At 53.6% G+C, this 14,275-nt stretch overlaps 2 protein-coding genes across 2 annotated transcripts; both read left to right on the top strand.

Annotated features, from left to right (window-relative positions):
- Nucleotides 1-1,155: 1,155 nt before the first annotated feature.
- Nucleotides 1,156-4,775, top strand: CTRU02_213276 (transcription factor; the record flags this gene model as incomplete). Its single annotated transcript, XM_070206010.1, has 3 exons — nucleotides 1,156-1,301; nucleotides 1,418-2,119; nucleotides 2,183-4,775. 3 exons carry the CDS (start codon nucleotides 1,156-1,158, stop codon nucleotides 4,773-4,775), a joined length of 3,441 nt encoding a protein of 1,146 aa, XP_070060403.1.
- A 5,713-nt stretch (nucleotides 4,776-10,488) lies between these two features.
- CTRU02_213275 (het-s domain protein) lies at nucleotides 10,489-14,205 on the top strand (the record flags this gene model as incomplete). The annotated part of the gene is made up of 1 exon (XM_036730892.1): nucleotides 10,489-14,205. The coding sequence occupies one exon, from the start codon at nucleotides 10,489-10,491 to the stop codon at nucleotides 14,203-14,205; it is 3,717 nt and encodes a 1,238-aa protein (XP_036577422.1).
- Between the last annotated feature and the right edge of the window lie 70 nt (nucleotides 14,206-14,275).

Raw genomic sequence — 14,275 nt, 5'->3', positions numbered from 1 at the left:
AAGACGATGACGTTAATGAGACATTGACGTCCAGCATAGCTCAGGCCGTCCATCACGCTAATGATGCCGCTAAGGCGCATCCCATTTCTTATATAAGCAAGCCGTCACTGTGTACCCTTTGTATGAGAACCCCAGCCGAAGAATACTTGGAGCTGGTCCGTGTGGTCCCCTCCATCCAGCGTGCTTTCCCTTCGTGAGGACAAGCCCAGGGCGTCAGCAGTAAACAGGAAACTTGGCCCAGTGAAGAGGGAAAAAAAGGGAAGGAAGCGCCTGGGGTAGCAAATGAGGTAAATAGCAGGAGGAAGAGACGAGAATGGTAGTGCACAACAACAGGCAGGAACTCATATTTTTCCATGTAACACAGCATCCTCCCACCCTGAGCTCTTTTGTTTTGTATTTTCCAATTTCTGTTTCTTTAAGCTTCCTCCTATCTTTCTGTCACCCTACCTTTAATTACCTTACTCCCCCCTCCGAAGAAGAACAGGGTGGCCGACTCATAGACAGTCCCTTCTTCTAAGAGCTCCGTCTCCTGTCCGTCCATTTCTGGCGTCCTGAAGCAGAACCATCGCCATTCTGAAGGTAGATCATGAGCTCCTTAGCCCCACAATCCAGCCTCTAGAGCGCCCCTAAAAAGTCCCAAACCCTTTCCCCCGAGTGGTCCAGTGGCCACACCCCCCCTTGCAGCTTCAGTGTGCACTGCTACCGCTGCTATGTATACAGCATTTGGTTGCCCAGCTCGGCCAATCTCACCTTAACTAGCCCATGTCCGTTGTGGACTGGGACTGGGGGGTGTGGGATTTAGTGTAGAGGACTCGACTGGGACTGGAACATCTGAAAATCGTCAGAGCTCCTGCACAACGCCCCCAGGCCTGTTATCTTTTTCTCTGTCTTCCCTCGTCATTGTTGTTACTGCGTTCCCTCAACCTACTTCACCCTCCAGAGAAAAATCCAAAAACCTCCTTCTCACTTTTTCCTCCAAAGCTTCTGCTGATATATTTTGCAACTGCAGTTCTTGAGCCCTCCATCATCGTCTACGAGTGACCTCTCACTGTCTGGAGTTCAGCTGCCCACCAAAAAAAAAAGCACGAGTCGCAAAATCTCGAATCACGTCACGCCCGTGCGAGCCGGCTGGTATTTCCAGACTACACCTCCGCCATGGAGGCTTCCAGTGGCTACTCCAACGGCTACCCCAAAGCCCCGAATGGCAAGATGAACGGTCATGCTGCTGTCGTCAAGAGGAGGACTCCTCCCAACAAGAAAGGCCCGACCTTTATCGGTCGCTCTTTCAGCATGTTTGCTAGGTATGTCGTGCATTTATTTGTGCATTCTGTCCCCGCTGTCGTCATGGTGATCCTGCAGCCCGATGGATATCAAGCTCCATACCCTTTGATACCCTCACTAACATCCTATCTCACAGGCTTCTGACCTGGTACTCAATCATCTCGATTCTTTTCCGCTGCCCTGCGACCCTCGATGCCTGCGACGAGACCTCGCCCAAAATTTGCAAGCCTTACTTTCAACTGAAACACGCTGTATCACCCCACCTCGAGCCATACTACGATACTTACGCCGCCCCTTACGTCGAGAAGGCAACACCCTACTACAACATCGCGAATGAGCGTGTCTTCGTCCCGACCAAGGCCTATGTTACCAAGTACGGTGCTCCTCGCTTGTCGCAGGCCCAGGCCTACGGCCAGGCAAAATGGGATAAGAACGTCCAGCCCCAGCTGGCCGTTTACCAGAAGCTGGCCCAGGAAAAGTACGACCAGACCGTCGCTCCCCACGTCTCCAAGGTTTCTGCCGTCGTAACTCCCTACTACGACATTGCACGCACCAACGCCCTGCAGACCTACCATGACGTTCTCCTGCCCTCGTACCGGTTTGTCCAGCCATACGCTGCTCAGGGCTACGATGTCGCTTCCGAGTTCACCACCCAGACCGCGGTTCCTACGGCCTACTGGGCATGGAACAAGACCTTTGCCTTCCTTGACGCCACCGTGTGGCCCCAGGTCCGTGTCTTGTATGTTGAGAATGTCGAGCCCCAGCTGGCTAGGATCGGACAGCGCCTTGGTCGGTACAAGAACAAGACCAAGGGATCGCTCGAGAACGTCTCCGAAAGGTAAGTCCAACGTGGTTCGCTCCATACCACACCATAGTCGAGACACGCTAATTCCTTGTCCAGTGCTACGGCCAAGGCCTCCTCCTTCACAAAGCCGATCTCTTCTGCCTCTTCATCTGCCTCCTCTGCCTCTTCTGTAGCATCATCAGTCGCTTCCGAGAAGATCTCCACGGCCATCTCAAGCACGCCCATCCCCAACGCTTCTCAGGTTGCAGACCACATTGCCCAGGAAAAGTCGGAGCAAGCTGCGGCTCAACCCTCTGGCAAGGAGACGGCCTCGGAAAAGTCTACCCGCGAGACCATCGAGGAAGACCTGCGCAGCTGGCAGGACAAGTTCGCCAAGGCCGCCGACGAGGGTGCCAGAGAAATTGAGGACCAAGTTGAGGAGATTTCTCGACGGGTCATCAAAGAAAATGCCGAAGTTCGAGGCAAGGCCCTGATCAAGGAGCTCGAAGATACCTTCAAGACCGAAGTGTATGCTCTGAGGGAGAAGATCATCAAGATCGTCCACAAGTCTGCCGATGCCCCCTTGGCTGCCCAGGACGAACTGTTCGCAGCTGTGCGAAAAGCTGGGCTGGCTGTAAAGGAAAAGGCACAGAAGATCCGTGCTTGGAAGGATGACTACGAGGCCGAAGTCGAGGCTGCCGTCACTCAGGCTGCCGACAGCCACTTTAAGATTCTCGACAGCATTAGAGATCTGGCGCTTCAGAAGATCGGAATGAAGTGGGCGTGGATGGACGGTGTCACTTACAAGGACTGGGCCAAGTACCATGAGCTGAAGGATCGTTTTGCCGAGTGGGTGGCCGATTTGAAGAAGCTGATCGTCACTCACCCGGGTCTTGAGGAAGCGCGCGAAGCGTCCAACAAGGTCGAGGACCATGCCATGGCCGTAGCCCAGTCTGCCGCGAAGGAACTCGCCAGGCTTAAGCAGGTTGGCCTGTGGAAGCTGGCCGCCCACGATGTCTCGGACGACTTTCACAGTGAAACAACCCGCCTTGCCGCTGAGGCAGCAAAGCAACGTGAAGAAGAGGCCGCTGCCGCCGCCAAGTCTGGCACTTCAACGCCCGAGGAGGACCCTCTGGAGTCCGCTGCCAGTGTGATCGAGGACGAATCTCCCGCCACCAACCTCGGCTCCAATGGTCCAGCCAGCTCCGTCAGCAGTGCTGCCAGCGAACTTAGTGAGAGTCTTACCAGTGCCACTTCCGCCGCGTCCGGGTCAATCAGCAGCGCAGCAAGCCAAGTCTCTAGCAAGGCGTCCAGCGCTTTGTCCGACAGCTCATCCAGCACCGCCGAGCATCCCGACCTGGCATCCACCATTCTTCCTGGCGACGATCAGACCCTCATCGTTGATAATACCGGCACTACTCCCGCCGGTGATGAGGAAGATGCTGTCCCCGGTGAGAAGCTGGAAGAGGAGATCATCGCGGAGTCTGTGGAGGACAAGCCCGTCTCCGCCGAGACCGAATCGGTCAAGCCCGCTTTCTTGGGAGTGGCTGCTTCATCTGTTTCTAGCAAGGGTCCAATCTTGGACGAGGATATCGACGTCGAGAGCATTTCTGCCCGAGCCAAGGACGCTTACTCCAACGCTGTATCCCAGGCCTCTGAGCAATACTCTTCTGCCAAGGCTGCCGTCTCCGCCAAGATTTATGGCACCCCTGAGCCTGCGCAACAGAAGGTCTTGGCTTCAGCTTCCGGCGCGTACGCTGCTGCTATCGCTGCTGCCAGCTCTCGCTTCGATGAGGCCATCAAGGCTGCTTCCAAGGGTGTCTACGGAACGCCTACCGCCAAGGCGACACCTTCGTTCGAGTGGGCCAGCGTCGAGTCCATTGCTGCTCAACGTCTGAACGAGGGACGCCAATGGGCTGAGCAACAATACGAGAGCGCCAAGATTGCGCTTGGCCTGGCCACTGCTACCCCCACTCCTTCTTCTAACGTCGAACGGCTCCTCGAGCAGGCCAAGTACAACTACTACGCTGGCCTGGGAGTTGCCCACGCCCGGTACTCCGAGTTCTTGGCTGCGGCCGGCTCTGCCCTGAGCTCCGCAACAGCTACCTCGACCCCGACCAACATTGCTGGTACTGCTTCATCCGTTGCATCTGTTGCTACTCGCTCAGCCGATGCCGTTGCGTCTGGCGCACAGAAGGATGCCCTCTCCGTCGCTTCAGCTGTCAGCGACGGGTTCGAGGCTGCCGCGTCCATTGTCGGCGACACTGTTTCCGCTGGTGTTCAGGAGGTGGTGGATGCTGCGCAGGCCATTGAAAAGGGCGTTTCAGATACCTGGGAAGCCGTTGTTAACCAAGTCAGCATTCAGATCTACGGCAAGCCGACGCCGACCGCATGGTATGACAATGTGTACAGCGGCGCCGGGGAATACGCCGCTCAGGCTACTGCTGCTGTTGCGGAAAGCCTCGCCGCAGCATCAGCACAGGCCACGAAGCAGTACGAGGACATTAGCAAGCTTGTCTCCGAGCTTCTTGTTGGCAAGGAGCCTACCTTCTCCGAGAGTGTTCTGGCTCGTCTTCAGGCTGCTTACGCGACAGGCGCTGCCCAGGCCGCCAGCTTTGCCAGTGCCGCCTCGGCCACTGCTTCTTCCGCTGCCTCTGCTGTTACGGATGCCGTTAAGGAGACGGTCCAGCATGTGCGTGACGAGTTGTAAATCATGGTTTGCAAAGCCACGAACAGAAGGAGAAAAAAAAATACGATTGCATGAGTAATAGCACACGAAGCACCCTTGTTGTTGCCCGTGAGGGCTTCAACACTCACACTCTTTTATGTACCAGATACCCTCGCGCATCAAATCATCGGGGCCGACCAGTCCTGAGGATTTTTATTTCTGTCTGGTCTAGCCAGGTTATACACCAGTCCCAGTCTTGAAGCCATCAAAATTGTTTGTGTCAGCCCGCTAACACGATTTGATCCGTGTTTATCTCAGTCTCGAGTCGCGGAGGAAGGAGGACAAGCTCGGTGGGTTTGAAATGTGGCGGGGCATTGAGCTGGCGTTTAGTTGGGAAACCGGCATGTGTCGTTGGGGATACAATGACCGGCTGGCCCAGTTCTGTTGCAGTTTGCGTTTTTGTATCGTTATGTGTCATGTCTGTAATTTACCTACAGGATGGGTTAAGCAAGAGATTATTTCATCTAATGTCTGTTGTGATGTGATTGACTTTTTGTCAGATGAGTAGCTTCTCTTGTGGTTCAAGCTTGATGTATTATGACCGCACCACGACTGCGGACGTCTAAATGACGTCCAAATGTACGATTATGGTAGCCTGCCAAAGGAGTGATACGATTTGTATCGAGGCGGAGACAACAACCACATGTGATGAAGCAGCCGGCACTGAGCTCCCCCCATTTTGTTCGGCTGCCACTTATTGAACTTGAAGAAGAAGGAAGCCATTCGATGGACTTGTGCATCTTTCGGTATCTATACCGGCCAGCAGTAAGGTAAGGTAGGTACTCTTGATCTGTCTGGTGGAGGTTTTGGATGCTGATAGTAGGTATCTGTGGATTCTCTTTGGTGTAGTCCGGTTGCCGATTGCGTTGTGCTGGACAGGGGAGAAACGACAGTTTCGTTGCTGAGTTGCCACATTTCGGCTCGAATTTTGAAAGAGTGGAATTATATGGTTCATGGAGTTTAAAATTCTTGATTTTATTATTGCAGTTAGTTTTATGTGACGTGGTGAGAGTATATCAATTTTTTTTTCTCTGTATTATTTCAGTGGTTTATTCCACATTGGCAGCATGTCGTATAAATTGCTGCATACACATATCTTGTAGGGCACATTCTTCCTATCTTACGGCCATTCTTGTCATGTTATTACTTCAATGAGTCACTTCTAGTGGAGAAAGATGATGTTTCTATTATGGCATCGTATAAGTCCGGTCAGGTGTTGGAAGTAGGGGCAAGGACATGAAGGGCGGTACCCGAGACGTATTGCTTCGCTGAGACGCGGAGAGCCATCATAGAGAATCACTGTGATAGACACTCGCTACTATGAGCCTTCTTTACGCATTTGGAACCGTTCATGTCAGAGGTGGCCAACCTCCTGGTTATCAACCCAACCCGGGTATAATTGCAAGAAGCGCCATTAAGAAAAAGGTTGGCAACTCGGCCTTCCAAGAACCGAAGCCCAACACTTACATTTCTTCAACATGCAACCCCAATCTCATGTTAATCTCTCAAACACCAACGCATCAAACACCCTTCCAGCTCGTCAACATATCCAGACGCCAAGACAACAACAGGGCAACGGCCGCGATCTCCTTTGACCCCAACTACCGAACCCGCTGACTAATAAGATCCGTCCAGCATCGGGTTAGCATGTGCCGCAATTTAACCTCAAGGGAAGAAAGGCTTTTACACTGCCCTATAGCGAGGCTCGGCAGGGAGGGGAGGGGGGCCAAGGAGCCCTTTGGCAGAATACAAGATCCCAAAACGGCAGTCTTTCTACATGGGGGAGCCCCGCAACAATATCCACAGAGGAAGTATGTCGTTCATTTTCATCTCATTTACAAATTAGAGCTGGAGTCGGCATCGGCAATGGCTTGGTCTATGTTGACCGGCATGAATTTCTACCCATCTCGTCAAAAGTTGAGATATCAGGACCGTACCTGGGAGACAAAGATCTAGGGCAACACATGCCAATCCGGCTGGCGCCGCCGGAATTGTGGGCGAGCGGGTAGATTCCGCACACGTCGGAAATTTGGATGTGGGAATGTCGTGAGGTGCGGTGAAGAGGTCGCCGTCCACATGGCGTATATTCGCTGTGAAGATTGTATCCACGGTCAGGGGCGATGCAGTAGGCTTCATCATTTAACCCAAGGCAGCCAGATTTGACAGTGACCTTACCTCCTTGCTTCGGCGCCTTCGGAAGCACGGTGCAGAAGCCTAGTTGATCACAAGTTGAAGTGCCTGTGATGAGGATCAGGCAAGGATCCAACTGGTCATGTAGCGCCACAAGTCACAACTAGCGATGATAGAGTCCGATGAAGCAATTCCCGGCCTTGTACTCCCGTCAGCCATCGTGTCTGCCTCGGAATCATCACGACGGAGCCGCCGAGCCCACCTAATCCATCCTCGGACTAATCAAAAAGTTCAGGAATGGTGCCCTCGCAGAACATGATATGGATTGCGGTTTCGGGATTGACTTCGATCGGCTTCTGTTGCATGAGTTGCGTTTAGGTACTGAGAATGTCACAGCTGATGGAGGGGCAAGAGGAGCAAATCGATTCGTCCGTTCGGATTGCGGCCCATAATGGCGATCGGTGTTGGTCGCAGCCGCCGAGCAGGCAGCAGAATTATCGAGATGCTCGGGATATGTCTCTTGCGTCTATGAGAATGTCTTGGAGAGAGGAGGCAGAATTATCTCATGATGTTGAAATATTCCTCCCTCGAAATTTGCTGCTATTCAGACCTGGAACACTGATAGACCAAAGTGCCTTTCACAAGCAAAATGCCGGACGCAATCTGCCGTCGTGGTAGGACGAAATGGGCACGGGAGGTTACCCAATACGGCAAATGGGCTAAGATCGTCATGCTGTCAGTGATTCTGTCCGATGGAATACTGAAATCCTGCTACCAAGATTGCCCCAACTTTAGTCCCAGATCCAGGACATGGAACAAGGAGGTGGATAGCAGCTAGACAAAAGGCTTCAGAAGCGAGCGTACTTTGCTAATAAGTCTGAAGAGACCCTCCCGCTCCCAAACCCCCTGACGGTTATGACCTTGACTCGAAGCATGTCATTTCCCCGAGCATCCTTGGCTGAATGAGCGAATCGATATGCTGTGTGCCGTGATATGCAATCGACCACATGTATGTTAGTGGGTGGGAAATGAGTGGGTGGCTCCATACTGCGAGCTTTTAGTGTTTAGGCACCGAGATAAAAAACCAAAAAAAAAGGACGCCAACGAGCAAGACCGTGGGGACTATCAATCCGAAGTGCCACAGCAATAAACTCTTTGTATGCTTTTGTAAGACAGAGTCCGAGAAATCCATCCTCATCCCTCGATTTTGAGTAAAAGTGTGTCGAGAAAGGCAGCCTCAAAGCCCCAAAGCGGGAAATCTTCCCATCAAGGGTAGGGGAGGAGCGCAGCTGAACTTGGATCGTCAACCACGTTGAATATGCTGCAATCTTGGTGCCCAGCTGCCTGCAGGATCACTTATTTCTTAAAGTTTCTCTTCAGTCACCCCAGCCTAAACCACTTGGTGATATGGGCCAGAAAGCCATGGTGGAAGCCGCGGTCTCCATAGTCCCATCGTCAGAGGTATAATGCATAGATACGGAGACGACCTCCGCAGGGCAGAAGCAGAAGCAGCGGACAACCAAAGACAGGGGTGCTGCGGAACCACCTGTTGCTATGCAGAAAATGGCAGTTGGCGCTGGGGTAGTGACACGAGGACGAGCCTCAGCTTACTCATGAACGAAAGGTGGTGGCTCGGATGTAGCCAATGTCGGGCACCAAGAGGAAGATTTTGGGTCTTTGGTTGCTTTGGCAGGACGTCTTTGTTTTGCTGATCCCGTATTGAACGCAGTGGAGGTAGGGAAAGGCGACATGAGTATACGAGAAGGCGCGTTTATACGACTCAGATTATGGTGCTGTGTATCCCTCCCTCAACATGGAAAGGACAAATCAAAATGGCATTGTGCCGTATCCGTAATGCAAAATATCAGCGGTACAGAGTACCATGCATATTGCCCAGATAGAGAATGAGTTAGAGGCACGTACCGTTCCCGCAGATCAGGTGTAAGGCGTTTGAGGAGGGCCTGTAGAAAGAAGTAGCCTACTGAAGGAGGCGCTATGAGGCGAGAACGACACACATGACACAGACCATATGATGAGGCAGCTGCTATGTGAGGTGAAGCAGACGCACAGGCCATAAAAGGGCAAGACCAGACAAGGCAGGGGCGAGTTGCTTCGATGAACTTGAACTTACCATCTGTATCGAGTTGAATTTCCAGGTGCCTACATTGATTTGCATCTTACAATGGCTTCCATCTCTATTGGTGCAGTCGTAAAAAAATGCCTGCACCTGCAGCAGCAACAAAATAGACAATACGTATATTGTCCGTGTAAGGCGTAGTTCACCCCGGAGCAACCTCACCATGGCCCAGAGTGATTGTCCCGAAGAGCCCCACTAGCCAGGCTCCAAGATTACACAGACCAATCAGAAGCTTGGTCAAGAATCAGTGGACGCCGATTGTGGGCCCAGATCGAAACGAGCCAAATAAGCGAGACCACTCCAGTGGCACTCCGTCTTTCAGGCAGCAGCATTCCAGCAAGAAACTTCCCGCCTGTGCTTTCTGTCTAGGAAGCAAGCACCTTCCCCGCCAAGCACCAACAATCAAGCCCCCCAGCCAAACAGCAAGACCCAGCTTAACAGAGCTGTACTACTCGGTGACCACTAGTAGTGTGCTAGTACACTATAATCCCCAATCTTACCCTCTGTCTACCTATTCGCAGCCACACTCCACAATCCAATATGCCGCTTGAGGAAGCACAATAGGGTGCTTTTTTGCCCTGTCAAGCCTGGTACTCCGCAAGTGGCCCCCCCCTTGTGGCCTTGAACCTGGACCGCCTCCCTCCCTCCCTGTGCTTTTTTTTGGCGGCGGAGCCACCGCAAGTCCAGGAAAAGGCAAAGAGCATCCGTGGTCGTAGGCAACGAAATAATCAATTCCTTCCCACTGCCTCGGATCCCTTAGTGTGCGTGTGTGTGTGTGTGTGTGTCTCTCTCGGCCAATTGATGACTACCGCATCGTCCGCGATTTCAACACCATCTTTTCCATTTCTTCCCCCTTCCGCCGCCCCCATCATTCTATCCATCCATCCCATCCATCTCTTTACATTTTCTTCGACTGTGCAAAGGTGAAATTGAGGGAAAAAGACGAGACCCAAAAGCGAAAACGAAAAAGGTTTAAACTCGACAATTACGTGTTCGAATACCCTGTTCATTGCACTTCATCAGCCTCAAAGCTCAGCCTCATATTAATCGCAATCCCCCGCTGCGTAATCACTTTACGCCCAAAAGAATACGTACACTCAAAGGGTCGTCCCTCCCCTCACTAGGCTGGTAGCATCCCGACGAACCCCCACCTTAACGACGAATCCGAGCCGCCTCCGAAGTCTTCTACCGCTCCCGCACCCAACGTCTCATCGCCAACATCACAGGCCATTTTGACCTCAATCTCACGTCAACAGCATTATGTCATATTGAAAAAGAGAATCTGAAGAGAGACGCTACTCATTTTCAATCACAACACAAGCCTCTTATCCGCGTCTTATTTCACTCATCGTTACAGTTTCACCCCGCCCCAGGCGAGGGGCCATCCCTCTATTCGTCCCTACCAGTCGCTCCATCTGAATCACCACCATGGAGGGCGTTGGTTTCTCTGGCGGCTTTCAGCTGCCCATACAGCGGCGTCTGAGCCGTCTGTATAATGACACAAAAAAGTCGTCCGACTTTGTCAAGGAGCCCATTCGCCACAGTGAGGACCCCGAGATTAAGTCGCTGCACCGAAAGCTGCGTATCCAAAAAGACCGTTTCATGAGCTGGGGCCTGGAATGGTCAGATCCAAACCAGTCCGCCGAGATTGACACCTCTCTCTCCAAGGCTGGTGTGAGCGAAATTGTCGGAAGCATCCTGTCCACTATCAAGGACACCTTGGCAGAGCTGGATGCCTTATGGAAGGCCTACGAGAAACAGAACGGCGGCGGCGGCGTCTCGGAAAAGTCAAAGGGCGACCTCAAAACCCCCTTTGTAACCTGGGACAAGGCCCGCTTCGCCGATTACACCGCGGATCTCACACAATCCGTCGACACTCTTTACGATCTTTCCAGAACCCGCGCCTCCGCCGCCATGACTTCAGGCTCCCGCTCACGGCTCCAGAGGCCCCTGGCTGCCATTGAGGAGAGCAAAGCGTTTGAGTCCACTCGCATGCAAACTCCTCAGCAGATTGATCCGTCAACTCTCACCAACATTCGGTCTATGCAGGCTGAGCCCATGACCGAATCCAGAGCCAACTTACCCCCGCGAGATATCGTCTTTATGAGCAAGCAGGCCTGGGCAGATTTGGCCCAGCATATTGGCCGTCAGCCCTTCGCTCCTTTGCTTCTAGAATTCGCAGCTTTTGACTCCATCTATTCGATCACGGGCATCATGCCCCCCATGGCACGATTCGAGAAGCTGTCGTCAGGATTGCAGCAGGAGTCCCAAAGAGCCCCGGGCGCCTGGATCGGTCTGCCGAGGTTGCTTGGCTACTTTGAGGACTTGGAGAACTCCCGGCTTGGTCTCGTCTACCACTTCCCCCCGACCTTCAACGCGGTTTCTTTTGAGAACTTTACTCAGAACCCCCTTTATAACCTCTGCACACTGGGAGATCTTCTCTCACGCCCTGATTTCGAGCCAACACTAGAGGCCAAATTCCGCCTCGCCCACAACCTTACCAACACTGTATTTGATCTACACGCTCGCGGTATAACCCACGGAAGCCTCGTCGACAAGAATGTATCCTTCTGCAACATGGCTACTCCGGACTTGACCACCGGCGTCGGCGAGGTCGACGTCCGCCGGCCCATGATTTCGTCATTCGATCTGTTCCCAGACGCGCCCCCTGACCAGGAGCCGGCCTCTCCATCTCTTCCACTGTTTAGACATCCCCTCGACCCGCGAACTACCCCGGCATCCCCAATCAACGACAAGACTGATTCTCGCATTCTCGACCTTTACTCTCTAGCCATGATCCTGCTCTCTGTAGGATTGTGGACTAAGCTGGAGAACCTCGTCCCTGACCCTTCTCAGCCGATTTCCGAGAACGTATTGGAGCAGCTCGCAATTCGTTGCGGTACTCTTTACATGAAGGCTGTTCAGACCTGCTGGAATGCCGTTGATCAAGAGCTCCAAGGAAAGGTAACCGGCGAAGATCTTTTGTCGAATGTGCAAGTCAAGACGAGCCGCTACCTCGAGGCATGCTGCATCCTCGACGGCGTCAGCGCTCTTGATGACCGTCTCAGCTTAGACCTTGGCGAAAGAACAATCTCCCCTGCAGCTGAATCCCCTAGGCAAAGCATTTCCGGTCCCTCCAAAGACACCAAAACAGCCTCGAACCCGCCTGTCGATACCCGCCGCCCGTCATACGACATCAAGGTCCCGATTCCCGACCCGAGCCCCGCACGTTCGTATCCATCAGCCGAGGAAGAGAAGCGACAACTCGCAAAGAGGGACGCCGATGAAGCTGCCGCAGCGAAGCCGGCTGAGCTGCCTGCGGAGTCGAAGCCAGCCAAACCACAGTCTCCCAAAACGCGGCTTTACCCTCAGATACCACTACCAGCTGACGCCATCGAGAAGTGGAATACGATTGTGATGCCCCAGGTCAACCAGGCACTGCGCCACTTCTACCGAAAGCACAGCGAAGAGTCGGTTGAAATCTCTCTCGAATCCATCGGCAGCTCTCCACAGAAGACACAGCCCACGGTACTGGTCGTGTGCACCTCTGTGAGCAAGGTTAAATCCATTCTCACCCGTAAACTCGGCCAGCTGTTTGACGGAAAGTCTGGATTCGGTTTGAAGGTCTGCAAAGGCCAGGTGCTGAGGTCAAGGAAGGAGCCAGGCGAGGTTAAGAGGAGCGCTGCCCATGACGAGGACGATGAGGACGAGGTGAAGGCCGCCAACCCCGACTTTCAGGAGCGCCCGACCAACGGTGCAAGCATCGGTGCCTGGGTCGGTGACCGCCACCTGCCGCCAGTCAGTCTTGGCGGACTCGTCGTTGTGGATGATAAGCCGTATGGTATGACGGTGCATCATATGCTGGACGATCCAGTGGAGATTGCAAAGCACGCAAAGGAGCAGGACATTACACATCGAAGCATGGCCCAGCCGACGGACGACATTCGATTTGATTGGTATGCAGAATCGTCGGCTGAGAGCAGCAACGGCGAGGATTTTGCGTGTGAGTTTTCTGACTCGGAGTCTGAGGCATACTCGGACACGGACATTACTAGTGAAGATTCAGAGGAGGAGGAAAGTGACGAGGAGGGGGAATACGACCAGCCCGGTGATATCCCAGGAGTTGAGCCGGGCTGTGGCGACGGGTACATCATCACGCAACCCGCTATGGACGATGTGGAGGAGGACTTTTACCCTTCGGAAGAAACGGCCAACGAGGACCATCTGGACAGTTTTACTCTGGGAGAGGTCTATGCGTCCAGTGGCCTGAGGCGTAGGGAACAGAATGGACTGATTCATGAAATTGACTGGGCTCTATTCGAGTTCCACGACGAACGACTACCGGACGAGAATTCGATCCCGAGAATACGAACCAGGCCATCGTCGCTTCTCACTGGGAAGCGCCCGTCGCACGAGGCAATGGACCTTCACCCCACAACCGTAGCACCGACCTCTGCGCTACCCGGAATGGAGGTCCAGTGCATGGCGCGCACCAGTGGTCTGCAGACAGGACTAATCCTTCCCGCGCTGACGAGCGTCAAGATTTCTGGGCGTATCACGCCCAGTCACACTTACCAGGTCAGCAGCGCCGCAGCCGAGACTCCCGCGGAGCTCAGCAGAGGCGGCAGGAAGCTGGCGATGGGAATCCCCGGTGACAGCGGCGCGTGGGTTGTTGAACGCGCACACGGGCGCGTATGCGGGCACGTTCTTGCGTGGAGCGGACGGAAGCGCGTCGCGTATATCTGTCCGATGGACGTACTCCTTCTCGACATCGCAGAGACACTGGAGGCGCGTACAGTGGGACTTCCCGGCGGCGAGGCGGTCGTCAAGATCCGGGACCCGAACGAACAAGAAGAAGACGAAGACGATTATGGAGGCGACACAGAAGAACCTTCGTCGTCGCCATTTTTAGATCCACGAGATGATGACGATTTGAATGAGGTGCTGGAGGAAGGGGACGACGACGCACCGGTTCTGGTGCAAGCGCCCGAGAGCTCACGGCAGGGAGACAAACAAGGGGAAGGGCAGCAGAAAAAACAGCATGGGCAGGAAAAGTATGCTTCGGATGACAGTCATGAACTTTCGCGCAGGATGGAGTCTATGGGCATCGGACGGAGTCGCGTGGGCATTGGCATGTGTAGCTGACTTGTGGAGGGCGTCGGGGTGCGCGCCCCCCTGTTTAAAATACCCCTTTTTTCGTTGAATAATTAGATAG

Source organism: Colletotrichum truncatum, assembly GCF_014235925.2.
Source record: "Colletotrichum truncatum strain CMES1059 chromosome Unknown Contig_0009, whole genome shotgun sequence".
Taxonomy (NCBI): domain Eukaryota; kingdom Fungi; phylum Ascomycota; class Sordariomycetes; order Glomerellales; family Glomerellaceae; genus Colletotrichum; species Colletotrichum truncatum.
Note: the sequence above shows the minus strand (reverse complement) of the source record. Positions and strands in the feature narration are given on the sequence as shown.